The 22,151-nt window shown below is 37.1% G+C and overlaps 1 protein-coding gene across 1 annotated transcript in view; it reads left to right on the top strand.

The window, feature by feature from the left end:
- The first annotated feature begins 1,621 nt into the window (after window positions 1–1,621).
- The window catches only part of sim2 (SIM bHLH transcription factor 2), a 37,327-nt gene continuing 16,797 nt past the window's right edge, over window positions 1,622–22,151 (top strand). The window contains exons 1-5 of the mRNA XM_036595828.1: window positions 1,622–2,667; window positions 5,058–5,140; window positions 7,493–7,582; window positions 16,358–16,466; window positions 17,336–17,421. Of these exons, the coding sequence (XP_036451721.1) occupies window positions 2,493–2,667; window positions 5,058–5,140; window positions 7,493–7,582; window positions 16,358–16,466; window positions 17,336–17,421 (543 nt within the window). The 5' untranslated portion in view covers window positions 1,622–2,492. The remainder of the gene's footprint in view (window positions 2,668–5,057; window positions 5,141–7,492; window positions 7,583–16,357; window positions 16,467–17,335; window positions 17,422–22,151) is intronic.

The following is a 22,151-nucleotide window of genomic DNA, read 5'->3' as shown; positions in this document are numbered from 1 at the left end:
TTAATATTTTCTATACATATATATTTTGTATTGTTTTGTTTTGTCTGCACTGTTTTTAGTATGTATATAACTGTATGCTGCACAGTGATTAGCTGAGCTTCACCACAAGCATCTCAATGCATGAATGTCCTGACATGTTGTGCAAAAGACAAATAAACTTGAAACCTGAAGCTTGAAACATTCTGATCAACAGATCTGCTGTTAAAATGGAAAGAGGTTCAAAATCTGGAGCTGTAAAGATCAAGATCATGTCTTAATTCATTATTATTATTATTATTATTATTAGTAGTAGTAGTAGTAGTAGTAGTAGTAGTAGTATTATGGCTGAATTACATCAGATTACATCTGTGATGACCACTGGTGATACACCATTAATGCCAAGTAATCACAAGTTTGGACAGCCCCTTTTAAAGGGAGAAAGAGGTCAATATTACAGTAAATGTAAATAAATTGCAATGTACAGATCTTACACTGTAAAAAGTGGCTCAGTCAGATCTACTTAAAAAATACTCAATGTAGTAACAAGTAAATTAAGTAGTTTTATTCCACTCAAAAAATGACTTCAAAGAATCGTTCATTCAAAGTATTGATTTACGTTGAATAAAACTAGTTCATTTACTTGTTACCACATGAAGTCGTTTTTAAGTAGATCTGACCAGACACTTTTTACAGTGTAGCTGAAGAGAAATAAATATTAGTTCATATGAAATTAATAAATTATCTTGTTTGAAAACAAGAACGTAACCGATAATCAGTGTGTCGATTAGCTAGTTGCCCATAAGCCTTTATCTGATCTGGCAGTGATTTATTTCTGAAAAGGTTATTTAGTAAAGAGTTGGCGATGCAAAGACATTCAAACTTAGAGGCGGCGGCTTCTAACACTTTTAATACTTAACTGGTGTCAGACATCACGTTTTAGGACACTGGACCGTGTCTCCGGTCATTTTCACTCCTGTGAGAGGGAACCAGCTTCACTCAGCTGACAGCCTCAGCTTCACTGACCTAAAGAGCGCCGAGCTCAACCTGCAGGAACCGATTTCGCCTGTTTAACAAGAGCCACGGCCGGAATAAAGAGAGCGAACTTCAATCACGTCGAAATCACGTTTAGTTGAGCTCATCCCGCCGAGAGACCGCGGTGTCATTAACAATTCGCACCCGTTTTCGGACAAGACCCGCCCTCCTATGCTAGGATTGGATGATAGATCGTCGTCAGCCAATAGGAACCCTCCGCTCACCTGCAGCGCGCCAACAGGCTGTTTTTTCTGCGCTGGAATTGGCCAGCAGTTCACAACGGAGTAGCCAATCAACGCGTTTTATTTTTGTTTTACTTAATTTTATTTTATGTTTCTTAACAATTCTAACCGTCCTTAAAAGTAGCATTAATACTTGTGATACACACATAATTTGACTATATATTAATATTATTTTTACTATTATTTGGCTGTGCCAGGATTGGCTAATAGTTTATACCATAGAGCAGTCTAGGAGGGCGGGGTTTGTCGGAAAACGGGTGGGAAATAAAATAAATAGCGCTGGACTGACGTCACGCGGTTTCAGCCTCCTTGTTTGTATTGCACCTCTCTCCCTCTCTCTCTCTCTCCCTCTCTCTCCCTCTCCTCTTTCTGTGAGAGGCGTTAGTGAGTGGCTCTCAGAGTGTCCTCCTGTCTTCTGGGATTACGCGCTCTGGACAGCGCTGGGCAGCAGGAGGAGATCTCCGCTCACTGAAGAGACTTCTCGGGCTTTTTGGACGAGTTGTTACGGACATGGAGGGCTGGAACCGGGACACGAAACACGGCTCACTTCTGTAGTTTCTCTGGATGGCGAGTGGCTCCTCGTGCAGCTTTCTCTGTCTCGTTTCTCCTGATGGGTTTGGGCTCTGGCGGGCCGAGATGAGAACTAAATGAGTGTGAAATCCACAAAACTAGAGCTGCGTTTGAGAAGTTCACTCTGCTGTGGACGAACATGAGGCAGTTTTACAGATCAGGGCTGGGAAATAACTCACAGTGTGAACTGTGGGGCTTAATTCAGCTGTACTGCGCCCTGAGGGGATCGTCTCGTTGTGAGGCCTAACGCTGCTGCTCTCACTCGGCCTCCATGGTCATTCCACTGAGACACAGTCCAGTAAATGAAGGGAGATGAAGGATCATGCCTGGACGGGTCTCACTGAGAGAAGATCCGGAGTCCACAGTGGAGCGTCTGTCCTGTAGAGGCTCAGAGCTGAAACCACGGCTGAGCCAGATCTCATTAATAACACAGTTATTAACTAACACTAACAGTTCTCAACCTGCAGGAACTGCTGTTCTTTAATTCAGTGCATATTTAAAAGCCCACTGTAAGACCCCCGAGAGAGAGAGAGAGTTATCTGACCTACACTGACTGCTGCTGTTAGAGTGAAACAGGCTTATGAGAGCGGCTCGTGCGGGAATCAGTGGACAGGCCGGGGGGCAGCGCGCTCGGATTATGTGTATAGGTGGTGTTTCTGCGCGGCAGAAATGAAGGAAAAGTCCAAAAATGCGGCGAAGACGCGGAGAGAAAAAGAAAACGGGGAGTTTTATGAACTGGCCAAACTGCTGCCTCTGCCCTCGGCCATCACCTCGCAGCTGGACAAGGCCTCCATCATCCGCCTGACCACCAGCTACCTGAGGATGAGAGCGGTGTTCCCGGACGGTGAGACACACACACACACACACACAGGTTTCATTATTATATTATAATATTATTTTACTGTTATTATAAAGACACTGACAGCAGAGACAGACCTCATCCTGTTCACAGCGATTTAAAAAACAAATAAATCATAAAATCAATAAAAAAAATCAATAAAAAATAAATAATCAAAGTACAAAGACTCGCTCGCGCGAAAAAATGACTTGTAAAGTGAGAAATGTCATATTTACGGGACTTTCTGCGGTCAGTTGTGACAATTTACGTCATGCATAATGAACAGCTTATCTGTTTATTTGTTGATTTTAAAAAGAAACATAAACTAGATATAAAATGTGCCATAACTTTTGCACAGGCCACATTTAATGCTTTATTTTTTCTCCAAATATGTTACATTGTGCACTTAAATATCCAGAAAAATGTCATATTTAAGAACGTTCTCTGTTTATTTTCAGCCAGAAAACCAGCAAATCTTATGCACATATGATAAAACAAAAACTCTTAATAATTAATAATTAAATTATTATAATTATTATTATTATAACGCGTAATAATTAAAACCGAATCATTTTTTCTTTAAAAATACTTCGCTGTAATTGAATCACAGGCCGGTTATAAATTAATAATTAATACAGAGAATTTAGAGTAATATAAAAAATAAACTAGATTAAAATGAGCGGTTCGTAATAAAGTAATAAGTGTTTTTGTTATTAAGAGTCTGAAGCGGGGAGTTTTCTTCGTCTCCCGTCTGTTTCTCGGCCTGACGAGCGGCCACTGAGGACAATGAATAAATAATAAAAATAATACAGAGATGATTTAAAGAGCCGTTTAGACCAACAGAACAATTTTCACCAACTCCGAGAAAAATGTAAAAGTGAAGCGGGCGCTGAATTTTAGTCACTGCAGCTCCGTTTATTCTCTCTGACTGAGAGTGAAGCGCAGAGTGACGCGTAGCCGAGCTTTCACTCCCTACAGGCTTATATGAGAACACAGGAAATTCACTCTATAGAATTACAGTGAAAATATTAAATTCACTCGTTATAAAATTAATAAGAACATCTAAAATTCACTATTTATAAAATTAATAAGAACATCTAAAATTCACTCTTTATAAAGCTAAAGTGAAAATATAAAATTTACTCTTTATAAAATTTAAATTCACTCTATATAAAATTACAATTCACTCTATAAAATGAATAAGAAAATATAAAATTTACTCTTTATAAAATTAAAATTCACTCGTTATAAAATTAAAATTCACTCTTTATAAAATGAATAAGAAAATATAAAATTCACTCTTTATAAAATTAAAATTCACTCTATAAAACTGAAGCAAAAAAATTCACTCATTATAAAGTTAATGAAAAAATATAAAAAGATCTCTTTATAAAATTAAAATCCACCCTTTATAAAGTTATTGTGAGAAAATATAAAATTCACTCTTTATAAAGTTAATATTCCCTCGTTATTATGTTACTGTGAAAAAATAAAATTCACTCCATTTAAAATAATGTGAGGAAATATCAAATTGACTCTTTATGAAGTTACTGTGAGAAAACTGAAAATTCACTTTTTATAGAGTTGTTGTGAGGAAAGAGGAGCTAATAGATTTGCTCCCTTGTGTAAACAGTGAGCACAGATGTTGAAAACAGCTAAATAAAAATTCAGCTTCTGCTCGCTGTGTTTTGGTTTTTAACCGGTTTCTATTTTAAAAGCTTTTTGAAAGTGTTTCTATTTGAAATATGTTTTTCCTTTAAAATGTTTCTATTTTGGAAATTGTAGAATAGCACGCTTATGGCTTCCTGTGACTCACTATAGGTTACTTCTACAATAAACACATTTCTAATAATGATTATTATAATATAACTTCGGCTCTACATGTGCAGACCCTGCGTTCTCTCTTATTCTAATGTAAATCAGTGTAAATCAGTCTCTGACTAACAGGAGACAGCGTTAGAAATGTGAGACTACACCTCACTCAGTAACTGTGCAGACAGACACTGAAGATTTCACTGTAATGCTTCATCACAGCAGTGATGACAGCAGAGTGAAGGAGGCTGCTGTTCACTGAAGCTTTACTGTTTCATTAACTGGGCTACAAAGTACTTTCTCATCTAAAGTTGTGGAGCCTGATCAGAAATGTAGCCTCCATCATGATTACGTTTATAGTGAGTAAATAAAAGAATATATTTTTAAAAAATAAAGACTTTAAATGAATAATTAACCGTTTAACAGCTAACAGGGGAAGTGAATGTGCTGTTTGGTTGGAGCCTTTGTGTAATAAATCCATGCCCTGTTTAAAATAACTGTGCTGATAAAAGAAGGAAAATAAAGATGAGCATGTGATGGGGGTCTTGTGTGGTCCTGGTTTAACGTACCGTTTTGTGTGTAAGGTCTTGGAGAGGCGTGGGGTCAGCAGTCCCGCATCAGCCCACTGGACAGCATGGCTAAAGAGTTAGGATCCCACCTGCTGCAGGTTAGTGAAAACACTTCATTACACACTTCAGAACAGAGAGAGAGACTGATAAGAGATGTAGGCATTTACATAGGTTTATTATAGAAAGCATGAATTGCAACCAGAGACCATTTATGGTTCATTTATGAATGTAATGCATTGAATTTACTCAGTTCACATGTGTAGGGTAGCATGGGGGGGAAGAAGCCCCCACCCCGACACATGCACTGAATGGCTTTGGTCTAACAAACGCTGAAATTTCATCTGCAAACCTGCGTTCCTGAGATTTACTGCTGCAGAAATGTTTGGGGTCAGTCGATCTAATTTATATAATTATAAATTAGTGATCTATACTTATACATGTAATCTGTACAAGAAAAGCTGTTAAGCTGTATGATTGTGGGGGTTGTAGAGATAATAGTAAATTTTCTTCTGAGAACGAATATGAGATTTTTTTTCTTTTGAATTAAAAATAATTTTAGACCTTTGGCGCAAAAAGTCTCCCCAGACACAAAGTAAAAGACCCCCTTTGCAATACTGACCCCAAAATGATATTTAGTTACTTGCTGACTGTGAACTTTGGGCTGGCTAGCATTAGCATTAACTTGCTTTTTGCTCTGAATGCTATTAATTTGTTTAAACTGTTACTGCTATTATTGATGCCATAGTACTACTATGACTCATAATAATAATAATAATAACGATAATAATAAATGAATATGCATATCAGACATAATAATGACAATGCATAATATCATTATGCAGTTAAAACAATCACACTAATTATTTTAATGCACAAAATTAACATTTCTATCATTGTCTTTTGTCATGGCTTATCATAATGAAGTGGTATCATTAATGCACACCTGGGACAAGGCCTCAATTTCATTTTAAGATCTAATATTTTTGGTGTTGCACTTTGATTAATAACCCAGTTATTTAAAAAAAAATGATTTGACATATAAATTATATGTTCTGTGACTTTTAAAAAACAAATTGATTCAAGATTCACTAGGTTAGCTTCTTATCCCAGTTAGAGGGGCTTCTTATCCCAGATAGGTGGGCAATTTGTCTGCTAAAACAGACTACTGTTCCAGTTTCCTTCTCCCAACTGTGTGTACGTTTATACATCATCATCATCCTGTACAAGAAAAAAATCAGGCACAGATCTGGTTTAGCATTACAGTAAAATTGGACATTGTTCTTAAGGGGGAGGGAGGGGGCTCTTCCACATGAATAACACATTTAATAACACATTTCTGTTTTAAAGCAGTTATTGTGTTGATGTAATGTGTTTTATTTATGTAGAAATGGTGTACATATTTAAATCAAGTCAGTTCAATGCATTACTTTGTTAATGGTTTAATAAACAACACATTTTATTGTATAAATATATTAACATATCACTGGTGTCGGAACAAATCCTTGTATCTTCAAAATGGTAACTTTACAGGAGAAGGAAAAAACATACTTTACTTTTAATGCAAGTCAATGGAATCAGAGTTTTTTCCAAGTCATTTTGGGCCATTTCCTTTGGTCCATTCATCATGAAATTTTGACACAATGTAAAGGGCAACAGGCATTTTTGAATTATGTCAAAAAATGAAAAATGGAGATACAAAGTTTTGTTCCAACAGCAGTGACATGCTTGCCAAGCCTGTCTGAAAAATACTGTATAAAAAGAAATACTTTCAAATGAAGTAATAATAATAATAATAATAATAATAATCCACAATTTCTATTAAATATTAAAAAGCGTCATTTTTAATGTGTAATTATTTATAATTAGTGCAGTTGTATATCATTACTATCAGGACAAAACCTTGTATCCCCATTGTTGTCTTTTTTTTAATATAAGCTGCCTTTTAAATTGTGAGTTAATGATGTATGAATCAAAAGAAAAGGTATAAAATTACTAGGAATAAAATCTCTTTATACCGACTTCCATTAAAAGTTAAAAAAAAATCCTTTCCTGTAAAGTTACTGTTTTTGACTATACTCAGTTAGTCTGATAATCAGTTTCCGCTTTTTAAACCTTGTCTTACAGCGTTGTATCAGTGCATAAAGTCAGAACATATTAATAAGGCACAGATATATTATTAACCTACACTAGAAAAAAAGTGTTTTTACTTCATTCAAATTGTGTTGGTTGCATAAATAAATATATAGGTTACATGAACACACTGTTCTTTCAGTCTTGCCACTTTTGTCAAGATCCATGTTGATGTAACACCTTCCATTCATGTGCAAATGAGCGACACATTTGCATCACATAAATTCAAAGCATGTCATTTCCAGTGTATCATATATTACGTATAATAGTACCTATTATATTCCCTGTTATATTCATCATCTTGTTGTTCACCCATACAGACTCTGGACGGGTTTGTGTTTGTCGTTGCGTCTGATGGTAAAATCATGTACATCTCTGAGACCGCCTCGGTTCACCTCGGCTTATCTCAGGTGAGTCCACATTGAATAGCTACTCCAAATACAAAACCTGTAACCTCAGCTGGCATGTCTGGCATGTCTGCTCGAAGTCCCGGTCAGAAAAGGGCCACTCTGATACGCTCTTTGAGATGTTATTTGCCGCTCTGTGGTGATAAATGAAACAATGGAAGGTAAATTTCTCCACCTGCGGATTCAGATGGGTGAGAGTGTGTGTGGTTTGTGGAGAGTATTATCCGCTGCTGTTCTCGCTGTAGGCTGGTTTTGTTCTTAACACCGATCTGCAGTGTGTGAAAGCACGGAGTCTGTTTGCTCAGCACACTGAAAACACTGAGGTTCAGGTCATGCAAATGTCAGTATTTTTCACACGTTGAGTGTCTGGTGGAGGAGGCTGCAGTCTGCTAACCGTGGACGAAAAGAAAAGGCAGATTAGGCCGATACACTGAGGCCACTGTGGACTCTTTAACACCTCCAGCTTTACGCTCGGGGATGTGGAGTCTGGGCAGAATATTAACCCATCCTGTTAATGCTGTGATCGTTTATTTGGCTGGGGAATATTCTAGGACATGAAGAGATGCAGTGAGAGAGAGAGAGAGAGAGAGAGAGAGGGAGAGAGAGAGAGAGAGAGAGAGGGAGAGAGAGATTTTCTCAGAATTGCATTAGCAATCCTGTGCAGAAGGAGAGAGAGGAGCTATTTTTCGTGGAAGCAGTGATATACGTGCTGTTTGTGAGGGACAGAGCCTGAGAATGATGTGCACACACACTAACACAGACAATGTGTGCAGTCACTTACATGTCCCATATGTATTATATATGATACATATGTAATTACTTAGGTATTATATACTTATAATTACATAATTACTTATGTATTACACACACAAACATACATTTTTTTTTATACATTAATAAATAAACTATTTGTGTTTATATATATTATCAGAAGAAAACCTTGGAAACCTTGTATCTCTAAAATGATAACTTTACAGGAGAAGGAAAAAACATGCTTTACTTTCAATGTAAGTCAATGGAACCAGAGTTTTTTCCAAGTCATTTTTTGCCATTTCTCTTTAGTCCATTCATCATGAAATTTACATATAATGTAAAGGGTATCAAGTATTTTCAAATTATGTCAAAAACTGAAAAATGTCAAAAATGGAGATACAAGGTTTTCACAAATAGTGTATATATATATATATATATATATTATTCTAACTAGCTCATAAGATATTTACTACTTTTTACCCCTTAAAATCTCAGGCTTATTACGCACTGAGTCTTATTATTCTGTAACTACAGGGACTCCAATGCAAACTGGTGGTGCTATTCTGAGGTTATAGAAGTGTATAATAAAACTTTGGCCATTTCTGGCCATGTAAGAGGTTAAAAACAATAATTTCTTGTTACCTATTGCTGTATTTATGCTATTTTGTTTCTGTTCTAACATTATATATGAAGTTTTTTATAGGCAAAAACATACTTACTGCTCCATCACTTACTGATAAATGGTTTTAAACAATTTTCTTAGGTGACCTTTGCACAGTACTGAAAGTAAGTAACTATATGTAATAATAATAATGTAATAATATGTTCCATATGTAATATATAAGTGTATGTAATAATAATATATATACACACACAAGCATGCTGACTGTAATACACCTCATCATATCATCGTTCAATCTGAGACAAAACAGCATCACAGAACTCTCTGGAATCTCTATTAATCCTAGAGAAAACAGTCAAGGTGGCAAATACAATAAAGGAAAGTTTGGCTTTACTATTGAAGTGTTATTTACTGTTAAGAGACGTTTGGTATGTTTTCAGTGTACGCCTTAGAGATTTAATGTGGAACGGCCTCAACTTTTTATTTACTTGTTACAAGAATGTAACATTTTCCGTGGTCACGCAGACTAAAACCAGTGTTTGAAATAATAGATTTTTTATATAGTGAAGATGTGGACTATTATCCTAAAGGCTTTTGAGAAATTTGACAACGTGGAAATGTTTAATAGACAAAAAGAAAAAAATCACCAGAGATCTGATGCACTTTGCATAGAACATTTGTAATTTATTTGCATGCGTTTGTAATACTTGAGTTCCTCAATGTCCACTTGGCTGTATTTCCAGCACGGCTGCAGGCAACATCATCCTTTTACATTGCCTGAAAGACTTTTACTTCATCTCTGCTGTTTCAAACTGTGAATGAAAGCTATAGACAATACGGTCAGGCTAACTGGAGACTGCCAGCTCTCATTCACAAACGTTTAGATTTTTTGACAAATTATTCCTCTAAAACAGGCAAAACACACTGACTATGCATTTAACAGAGCTCACAATGAGGCCACTGATAAATCTGGCTGTTTTTCAAGCTACAAAACTGTGGAAGGAACACAAATGGCAGCTTTTTTCAGGTTAGGATGCAGTTCAGATAGTTTGCTTTTACATATTATTAATTTCAGTTTTTAAAAACTGAAGTACTGCAAGAATATTTCACAGACTTTTTTTGTGAAGAAGAAAAAAGCAATGCATAATGAAATTGTGCTCTGTTCTTTATTTGAACAAAGTGGCTCAACTGAGTAGAAGTTAATAACAAAGTGGCTGAACTGAGTAGAAGTTAATAACAAAGTGGCGCAACTGAGTAGAAGTTAATAACAAGGCCGTTTAACGTGTGTTTCCTGCAGTGCTTTAAAACTCGAAGCTGATTCAGGATCGAACTGAATGCAGTGCAACCACAGCCAAGATCAGCCCTCCCTCATGAGGCCTGGTGCCTGAAAACAGCTTTTGCATGTACTGGAAACAAAGTTTGACTCAGTTTAACTCAATGGATTTTTAAATGAACAGACTGGAAACAGATGGAGGAGAGATTATTAGGAACAATTATAGAATACTTTCTGAAATAGAGAGAAAATAGTGTGAAATTAAAATGGAAAATGCAGAACACAATGGTGCTGAGTGAGATCTACAATGCTGAGATCCCTCACCCCCCTCCCGCACACACACACACAGTGAACACGCCCTGTGAGGATCAGTGTAGGTGGCTTTAAAAGACAGTGTTGTTTCTACTCTAGCCAAATCAGCATCACCCTTAAGCGCCGGGCCCCACATACAATAGCATGCAAATATCTCTGCTGCTGTTAATGTGAGAACACCTGCATATACTGGCTGCTGCTGACCATTCAAATATGCTGCGAGCTAAAATTAAAAGAAAAAAAGTCTCATGTAAGTGTGTCCTTGAACTACTACTGAATCAGTGTTAGCGTACGATCGCTACATACTGGGATATGCTTCACACACACACACACATATGTTTTAATGGACCACTCTGCCAAATTGCAGCCCCACAGTAAAAAAAACAAAGTATTCAAACCTTGAGATATTTAGAAGGAATATGTTATGATCATTAATTAAGATAGTAATAAGCTAAATATATACAAAATCATCACTTATAGGGTATTTTCTGTTGGGAGGTGTCTATTCCAAACCCTAACCCTTAAATTTCAACTTGTGAAAATAATCCTTACATATTTTTTTCCATTTTTTTAAAAAAGATTTTTAATTTTTCAAGGGAAGTTGAAAGACTTAGATTTATCATGAGTTTACATACATACATACATCATCTAAACCACTTATCCTTCTGGGTCGCGGTGGGGTGCTGGAGCCTATCCCAGCTGTCATTGGGCAGAAGGCAGGATACACCCTGGACAGGTCGCCAGTCCATTGCAGGGCTATCAAGAGTTTAATTATTAAATAAAAAACTTCATTTAAAAAACGCTGTTCTATGTTTTCATGTAATTACTGAAACACACAGAGTTTTAGTCTGTGGGTGGAGCCTTATTTTAGCCACACCCCTGCATTTTAGAGCAGGAAGTGAGACTGCATCCCTGTCCCTCATGGCCACATGGTGAGCAGACCCCATTGTTTTGAGGTAAAACCTGAAAATCAGTATGTACCATTATATATTGTCACTACTGAAACATACATATTCTGCAATTAAGTAAACTTTTTTTGTTTTACTGAAAAATATTCTGAGCTATGTGTATTCAGCTATTCAAAGCTGTGTATGCTAGTCATGTACTGGCTAGTGTTTTTGAAGTTAGCTAAAAGTTAGATTAAACTATTGCACGATGTTGCCTCAGGGCAACAAACTCATTTTCCTCACTTTACAATAACATTATACACATTTACAGACAATAATAGGGTTAACAACAAAGGGAAGAGTTTGAGTAAGTCAATAAAAAGCATGTACTTGGTCATACTATCTCTTAGTGGGCACATTTAAACCTCTTTTTTAACATTCAGTATAATTTTTTTTGTTATGAGAATTTGCAGAAATATGTTTGTTGCCTAGAAGCAACATTGTGTGACAGTGGAATGGATTTAGCCAGTCACAAACCAGGTCTCACCACTTCAGGGAGCATGGCTCTATGTAATTTCTTCCCATTGTCTCACAATGTTGCCTCAAGGCAACATACTCAAAAAGGACCCCTGCTCAATTTTTTGAATGTTTTTGAATAGGATAATTGGGACAGATTATTAATAATCATTAAATATAATTATCATATAATTATAATTATATAATTTAATTATATAATTTAATAACCAAAGACCATTTTACGCAAGAAAGTGAAGTTTTTAAATTGCTATCATAATGCATGCAGTAGAGGGTTAAATTGTTGCTGCTGAAATGTTCAATTTTATCATTCCATGTAATCACTACCAAAACAACCATAGCACTACTGAAACTTTACTAGATGTTCAGTAGTGTTGTGATGTTTTTGTAGTGATATAAATGTTCAGTCGTTAGTTTTAATAAAATAAACATAATTAAGGTATAAGGGTCAGTCTGAGTCGGCTAAAAGTCTGAAATGCATTTTGAATGCTGACTTTCAACCAGTTCGGTAGAGTGAACCATATGTGTGTAAAAGCACTGGTGAATCAGTGATGAGGGTTAAACATTTGCCTGCATTATTTTGACCAAAATAGTCTTTTTTGGATGACATGAAGGCCTTGATTCATCTAACATCTAAAGTAGGATCCAATTTTTTGAGCCCTACTCCGATTCAGTACTAGACCTAAGTACCTGAGTGTCAACCAATACTGATTAGATCTTTCTGTTTTCGTAGATAATACAGCCATAATATTTAGGTAAGAAATGCTAGGCTGCCTTTGAATACTACAGAAAAATTCCTTCATTTTTAGCATGTGTATAATGTGAGATTCTGTACTCACATGCTTTGTTTTTCGACCATATTATATTGTGTTTAAAACTGGTCAAATTTTAACCAAATTTGATCATATGTGATGGTTGATCTATCTGATGGTTTTGGCTACGACCTCTACCACACATGCAGTAAACTGCTCCTTCCCGTTTAAAACCAGCAGTGGAATTGAGCGACTGGTAGAGGAGAACATTTCCGTGATAGTTTTGTTTAACCATTCGTGAGTGAAAAGCATGGTGGGATTGTGCTTTCTGCATGATTCTGGCTTGCTGTTTGTGGTAAGTGGCAGAAAGTAGCTGCACACTCACATTTTATGTGCCAACGTTTAGAAGAAACGTGGTTCAAACACAGTCAGAATGTTTTGTCAAGAGTTCAGGTTTTGGTGTCTTTTGCCATTTGGCAGTGGCATGAACTGGATGTTGTTGTTTTTTTTGGAAGCCATCGTTGCTGGATGTTCATGTTGAAGTCCAGGTTTCCCCACTATTATACAAAAAAACAAAAAAAAGAGTACAGAACATTTACCTGCCTCCTCCACCAGTAACACCATGACAATGTTGTTGCAGGTTGTTTACATCACCTATCTATGACTGAAAAAAGGACTGGAGTTGGCTTAACCCTTGTGTGGTGTTCCGGTCTGTGGGACCAATTTTCAATGTTTACCAAATTGATTTATTATTATTTCAACATCAGATTTCTTGGCCTTTGCTCATTTTCTGTGAAGAACATATGAAATAACCCATTTTCAGTGCCTTCACTCTGTTCACCCCCCACACATTTATATTACACATGTGGTGTTGGGCTGAACCCGCGGGGAGTAAAAGTGTGGAGGTGCTGTGTCCTTCACTCTGTTCTCCTCCTATATGGCCTGCTGTTAGTGTGTGTGTGCCTGTGTGTGTATGTGTTTGTATATGTGTGTGTTTGTGTGTGTGTGTGGGTGGACAAAATGGACAGGCTGCTGACTGGCTACAGCTGCTAAAGGAGAACCCTACACTGGCCACTTTTGATATTTTACACATCTGGCATTTTTACATAAATTGTTATGGCTGTATTGATTTAAAAAACAATAATGTGGTGGGTCCAGCAGACCACTGAGTAACACACACATCAACACCACACAAGGGCTAATACAGCCAATACCCAGTCCATTAAAATAAGATCACTTGGGTCACATCTGGAGACCCCTAATTAAAACATCTACAGAAACACTCACTGAAACTGTGATCAGTAAACGTTGTTGGTGGTTTGAGGGTTGATTTGCATATCGCAACCCACTGTGAAACCGGGATTGGAGGCTGCCAGCGATAACAATAAACAAATGAAACATCGTGCAGCCCTAAGCTGAACTAGCGTGTCATCTAGTGTCTGAGCAGAGAGAAAAACAACCAAATCCAAATCATAACCAGACAGAAAATGGTGGTCAGATCTGGCGTGCTCAAGCCTCATCAGTCAGAGAGATCTAGTTGTTGAAAATCAAAGTCCGCTGGACGTTCGGCTGCACGCTCTGCGTGCCTTTGCATCCTGACCGTGTCGGCCTGCGCAGCTCCTTCTGCCACAATGCTGCAGCTCTGCACAAAGCTCAGCTTTGAGCCTGAGCCGCAGCTGCTTAGAAAGCAATTTGTAACTGAAGTGGCGCACGGTGGCCCTCGCTGTGTCCGGCCTGCCCTGCTAATTTGCGCAGCAAAATAGATCAAAGTCCAGCCTGCGCTCCGCTTTTGTTTTCTCATGCAAATCCTCTTTTTTTTCCACAGACATTAACCCTTTACAACTGGCTGGTGTCAGTTTCTTTTAGAGTGCAACTGAATCACCCATCTCTTTGAATGAGACACAGATCAATTTCAGGGGAGCTTAGCTTTAGTCCCACCACCACCACACACACCACACACACACCGCATAATAGACATTTCTATGAGCTGAGGTAATCTTCTTAAATCACGGAGATTACAACTAATCCCAGTCACAAAAAATGTTTCAATTTGTCTTAAAGGTTCTGCTGAATTACTGTTGATTACATTCTTTCAAAATGACAAATGAGCATTAATCTGATTAATTATTGCATGCACAATTAGAGTTTGTTCAAAGCACATCCAAACTCTGAAAACAACACAAACTGACTAATTACTGACAAATGTTAGCTAAATTAATGTCTCTCTCTCTCTCTGTGTGTCTCTCTCTCTCTTTCTATAATAAGTTAATGGAAAGTAAGTGAATTCCCAGAACTGGAGTTCATTAATTAATGAAAAGATAAAGGATTTAGAATAAATTGGGGCTCCTAACAACTAAGCAAGACCTGGTAGAGACCAAAACTGTCTCCATCAGATAAGCAGCACCTAAAGCTTTCATCTTTGAGAGAGAGGAGAAAATCAAGCTGCTTCAGATCTGAAAACATCCACAGGTGTTTCTGTCCATCCTTCCACTGTGAGAAGACGACTCAGCACTGTGGCTTTGTTCACATTACCAGGTTGAAGTAGCACAAATCAGATTTTTTGCCCTAATGTGACTCAGATCTGATGTTTACAGGGCTGTGTGGACACAAATCTGATCTTTTCAAATCCGACCTGAGCCACTTTCATATGTGATCCTAGATCAGATACATATCCGGTTCATGGCCATGCGACCTTAATGTGACGCTCATGTGCTTTTTTTCCACTGCGCGTGCGCCAACATTCAGCGTTACCATGGCAGCAGCGCCGAACAGGAGTTAAAGCCTGTAAACGTGGAAAAGCAGCTCAACTCACCTTTTTCTCCTTCGTCTCACTCTAATAATGAAGCTGAGAGCTGATCAGAGTTAATTATCTTCTCAGCGAAGCTCGTTCTGCTCGTTAGTCTGTTTGCTGATGACACACGTGATTCATTCACATGACGTTACTGAGTAGGATGTACACATGCGGGTCATTTCAGGACGCTGGTTTGATCATATTAGTGACAGATTTGAATCACTTACCTAAACGAGTGTGAACCATCGTGTCAGAGAGATCAGATTTGAGCAAAAAATCCGATTTGAGCAATGAGGCTGGTAATGTGAACGTAGCATGAGAGTCTGAAAGGATGTTTAGCTGTCAAGATTCTGTTTCTAAGATAAGGAAACAGACAAAAAAGAGGAAAATTTGCATATCAAACAAAGAAGCTGCTGGTGTTCTCAGAACAATAGACTGACCTCCCCAGAGTCCAGACAACAACATCACTGAATGTGTTTGAAATTATTTCGATCATGAGAAGCAAAAATGCAACAAACTTCTAAGACTGAACTTTGGAGGTGTGGAGAAGTATCCCTGCAGATTTCTGAAGGCAAGCCTCCTGAAAAGAATGGAAGCTGTAATAAAGGCAGTGTGTGCACACAATAAACTACTGTAAAGTACTACTGTAGTGCTGTAAAGTACTGAACATTTGAAGATGATATTTAGTTGTTGAAGCTTCTGTGTAATTTTTATTAAATATATGTTTTCAGGTTTTTTCCTGATGCTGAAAAATGACTTAATGGCTGTTTTGACTGGGTATTGAAGAAATGAAGGGTAGTCTCTGACTTTTGATCAGTACTGCATGTGTGTATCTCTGTGTTCTGTCTTTGCAGGTGGAGTTGACAGGTAACAGCATATTCGAGTACATTCACCCATCTGACCATGACGAGATGACCGCAGTGCTGAGTGCTCATCAGCCGCTGCACCCACACTTTCTACCAGGTAACTACTATAACCATACATACACACAAACAGCATTAATAGAGACTTCATAACACATGTATAAGCTCTGAGCACTGTACTTATAAAGCAATACCTCAGTACTTATGAAAAAGTATGCCAGTATTAACAAGATGACGTCAGATGTTTTTTGGAGTAAATGATGTCTTATTGAGTTGTATTGTATATGAAGCCTTATAGGGCCCCTATCATTGAAAACCTCGCTTTATTGAAGTAAAAGAGTTTGATGCAGTATGTAAACATTATTACAATTTCTAAACGCGCCATTCACTATCCAGTCCATACACTCCATATGTGAAAACTAACCTGCAAAAACCCATTTTGAATTCATTGTTTTTGTGATGTCATGAAAATCAACACATTTACATATATCCACCTATTCAGTCTACAGCAGCTTAGCTCCACCCCTTTACGCTGAAGTTATAAGGAGTGTTTCAGCCCAGGCTGCTTTTTGAATGAGGCACAATAGAGGGTAACCAGTCCCAACAGAGCTCATTTACATATACCAGTCTTAAAGGCACGGTAACAAAGACAGCCCGTTTAAAAGAGGTTGGAAAATGGTCACGTAAAAATGAAATATGACTGGGTTTGGTATGTAAAATCAAATGTTGTTGGAGAAAAATAAATTAGAAATGAAAAGAATGTAAGATACAGGCTCTTTCAATTAAAGTGAAGGCTATTTATTTTATTTATAATACTTTTATGAAGCATCGCTGCCAGAAGGCAGAAGTTTAGTTAAGAACACCGTAAATCAGATTTTGATGCTCTCAAAATTAAGTAGCACACAAACGCACACAAGGCAGAATGTGTTTTGATGTATGTTTGTGTGTGTGTGTGTGTGTGTTTGTCAGAGTACGAGATGGAGCGCTCCTTCTTCCTCAGGATGAAGTGTGTGTTAGCTAAACGGAATGCAGGACTGACGTGTGGTGGTTATAAGGTAATCTCACACACACACACACACACACTGTACACCTCTTAGCGGGAAACAAGTGCACTAGAAATGATTTTAGCTGTCAGATACCGCAGCTAAGCGAATACACTAGAAAAGCAACAAAAACATAATAATTAGCAGCCCAATTATAATGTTATTATATTATTATATTTAATAGGAATCCCAACTCCAGATCTTCATAATTCAGTTGTTTATATGTAAACAAAGTCATTCAGAGTGATTTGATGTGAAATGCTTCATTGTAGAGAAACTTACCGACTCAGATTTCTTTATACCGATAATGATAGGAACCAAGTGCCACAATGTCTACAACACAAATATAACCATTTTATTTACTATCCAAAAACACCAATGAAAATGGAAAAATAGTAGTAAATCTGGAACATTTTGGGAATTATTTTGCTTGCATGTACCTCTCCACCTTGAATGGATTTTAACAAATGGGCCAAAATCTTATCTCAAAACTATTATATTATATGCCTCAGGCATCAGTCAGCATATTCATAACCATTTCATGTAATCACTTTCTGTTAGGTAGCTTTAAACTGATAAAGGCATTTAAAGGGCATTGAACTGTTTAGATGTCTGGTACCTGAGTTGGTAGTTTTCTCAGAAAGCATTTTATATCAAACTACTCTGAATGATTTTGTTAGTAACAGTTTATTCATGCAAAAACTTTGAAAAATCACCTCTAATAGTAAAAATGAACATGCAAAGATTACAAAGCTGTAAATAGCGCACACACCTCTGAACACTCAGCCAGGCTGACCAAGTAACAACATTCTGCACTGCTTGCATTTGATCTGAAGATCTGAAGACCTCTATGCCCACATGTGTTTGCTTTATATTTTTAGACATCTTCTTTTTTAAAATTACACAAGAACAAACAGCTGTTAGACCTTTAGAAGTTGCATTTTACACCAGTGATTTAAAAGCATGACACTTTATGAATTAATTCTCGCTCATAGCTCATCAAAACGAGTGGAGAAGTTCTTAAAGTCTTAAAGAAAGTCTTATAATAGATTTTAGCTCATATGTTGCCTGCAAATGTCTTATTTTTTACTATTCGAGGCATTAAATTCTAAGATGATGTTCAAAGACTGAGTTGAGATGAGGCATCCTGTATATTGAACTAATTCAGAACAGTCCACCAACGAAAAATATCCAGCTGACGGTGGTCCTGATGAAGAGCTTGAGGATGACGGAACTGACAACACAGTGAAAAGACACGTCATGCACACAATAGACTTTAATACAGTCCATATTTGAGTTTTTGTACTGCTGTGTGGTGGAAATTGTCTTATGTTTCCTATGTTGGGGCCTTAAAAGAGTATCAGAAAGAATTTGGTTTTAGAGCTTAATTTCATTCTAAAGTTTCAATTGATGACACTTTATAAAATACATCAGAAAAATACAGAAAACACATATTGAACTGAAAGCCTGAACATAGCATCAGTTTTCACATTTAATGAGTCCTTGCTTTACATTTATTTCAGCTTCCATTCTTTTCAGGAGACTTGCTTTCAGTTTTTTCACTTCTCAACACCTCGAAAGTTCAGTCTTAGAAGTTGGTTGCAGTCAGTGATGTTGCGGTATCTAAAGTTTAATCTGATACCACATTTGGTTTGTATGTAGAGGAGTAGATATTTTATTATGACTTGAATTTAATGAAAAGTTATTTTTTGCCATGTTTCTTTCAGTGTGGTTGTAAGTGCAAAACTGTATAGAATGCAAATTGAATATGAAGTAATTCAACTCAATACACAACTAGCTACAAGCTATAATGTACATAGTATAGAAAAATGACTGTAATAACTCCAGACGTCTAACCTGAAGAGATAACCTGTGTATTTTTTTAAACAGCCTTTGTTTGAAACTCTTTCTAGAGAGTACCTGCACACTTCTTTAATACATAAGCTGGGCAGCTCTTTATTTATTTTTTGCACTCTTGAGACATTCTTGAGCCCATGTGTCAAACACAAGGCCCACAGGCCAGATCAGGCAATTCTATCCGGCCTAAAAAAGTGTTTTAATTTTTTATTAATATTAGCCTGTTTCACAATGCATTGCGGTGCATGCTGGGGACTGTAATGTGTGCTCTGACTTGGGGTTGGGGTTATAGCACAACATTACTCATCATCATCTTCAATCCTTCATCCAGATAGGTTAGTGGTACCAACATTAATTACAAAATAAAATAAAAACATTTTTTTCTCTGGCCCACAGATTTGTTGAGATTTTTTAATACGGCCCCTTGAGTGGTTGAATTTGACACCCCTGTTCATATACATTTTGCTCACTTGTTTTTTTTAGATATGAAATGCAGATTAAGACTGCATGAGGATTCTTGACTGAAAATCCTTTTTAAACCCTTGAACCCTATCATTAGTAATTATTCAGTTAATAGTCTTCATTAACTACTATGCTAATGTGCACTATTTGGTTAGTATTATGAATATTATGAACTGAAATGTAAGTTATGTAGCTTATATAAGTTACACAGACCTGTAAGTTATATTCAGGCCCTTTAAGGGGTTTAAGGGGTTAATCTAGAACTAATCTGTGCCAGAAAAGTGGGAACCCTCAGACTGCCAAATAATAGCACTTCATTGCTTTGGTTACATGCAATAAAAAGAGAGTGATTTGTTTTTAGCAGAAGAATCTGGAAGTGAACTGTTTTAATAGGCCCACTTGAAGTAATGGAACATGAATGCGTAATAGCTCACATATCTGCTCTCGCCTCGGCTGCTTTCCATGCCGTCTCCGCCGGGTCTCCCCTCGCGTGAGCGCAGGTCCCAGCAGCTCTGCAGAATCCCCCCCGGCCCCCGTCACTCATAAATCACGCAGCCCATCGCTTCGGAAATTTGTTTGAAATTTACATTGGCAGTAAACAAGCCGGTTATGTTAAGTAGAGAATAAATCACGGGCTGGATGCAGGCAGAGAGCAAGAGAGCGAGATAAATATCACCAACAGGTCACTGTTAGCAAGCCAAGCACTGTGTGTGTGTGTGTGTGTGTGTGTCTGTGTTAAAACACGGTGCACTGAAGCCCTGAGTGTAGCTCGTTTCAGACAGACCACACTCACATAACACACATACACAGTTCTTCATTCACCATCACTGCAGCTCAGAGTGATCTGTTCTCCAGACTGCGAGAGGTGAGCTTGAAGAGGGTCAGTCAGATGAAGTGTGTGTGTGTGTTGTTATGTGATAGGCAGCACACATATTCTGTTCAGCATAAATGTTGGACCACGTGCATTAATTTTCCTAAAATGAGTTTATATACTACAAGAATCAGAGAGGCACCGGTCGTGGATGTTTATGGCCAAATTCGATTTACATTGTTATTAGCCTTGGTTTTAATCTGAAGCTCACATGTTGTGCACATTCTCAGTACTTTCTGTTAGACAAAGCTGCATTTTTCAGTGTAGGCAGGAAACAAATATTCAACATATAATTACACCAACTTAATATAATCACATTATCATGTTCAGTGGATACACTATGTGTGGATAATTTCACTTGTACCCATATATAGTATATCCACTTGTTGCCTTTACAATCATTCTTTTTTGGGAGACTTGCTTTCGTTTTTTCAAAGAAATCCGCAGGGGAATTTTTCCACACCTCCAAAGTTCAGTCTTTGAAGTTGGTTGCATTTTCTGCTTCTCACAATCTAAGCACTGGTGCAAATTCAGGGGGCTAGAAAAGTACACAAGATATTATGCTTTCAAAAGAGCTGTGAGCTAGTAATAATTAGAGAGCTGTCAATTACACTTTACAACTCAAATTAAAACCAAAATAGGTGCATTGTTTGGTAACTTATGCCATAACAGGTATTAATAGTCTTTACTTTTATTTCTGAATTATCATCATTTACATTTATATTTATATATATGTTTAGAGTAAGAATTTACCATTTCAAAAAGATGCCATTGTCATAGTCAACAAAACTGAATGTCTATACTAAACACAAATTATATTCCAATGTTTTTTTTTTATGTTTTAATATTGACATACAAAGCATGAGCTATGATACAATTAGTGGTTTTAAGGTCCAGTGGTGAACCTTAAATAAGTTTTTCCAGGTGAAAAGTTCGTATTTGTACTTTTCATAACTTTTTAGAACAGAACAGTAAAATATAAGCCTGGAGACGAGACGGGGTGTGTGGAGTCAACACTGCTTAGAAAATATCATTTCAGTGGATTATGGTTCAGTTATGTTCCCTGACTAAAGATACTGAGATGTACCCTTGAGGGTCCCACCCCAGTGACAAGAGGCAATTTGGACCCCTGGATCCAAGTAATCCCAATAATGTTGAGGAATCTGATGGTGGCAGTTTTGGTGGTCTACTAGGTCTTGCACAGTTGTTAGATGTCCCATTTTGTCTGTATATATTTTTAACTCCATTATTGGAAACTTGTTTTTTTCAATTTTTTTTTCGTTGACTTTCTCCTTCTGTATGCAAATGGATTATCTTATATATGATCTCCTGAGAAAAGGAAGGGTGGTCTCTGACCTTAGCAGTACTGTAAATAACATTTTTTCTCTTTAATGATCCAAACTAGCCTTTAAACAGAAAATTAGTTGCATTTTTGAATAACCTGAATCAACGAAAGTTGTATTCAGAGCTTGAACTTATAGCTAAAGACTCTGACTTAAAGCCTAATCGCTACCTACCCTTATCACACCTTATATACTTATAATAAAAGCTA

The sequence above is a fragment of the Colossoma macropomum genome, unplaced genomic scaffold (assembly GCF_904425465.1).
Source record: "Colossoma macropomum unplaced genomic scaffold, Colossoma_macropomum, whole genome shotgun sequence".
NCBI classification, from domain to species: Eukaryota; Metazoa; Chordata; class Actinopteri; order Characiformes; family Serrasalmidae; genus Colossoma; species Colossoma macropomum.
This window is presented reverse-complemented; position numbering and strand designations above follow the sequence as displayed.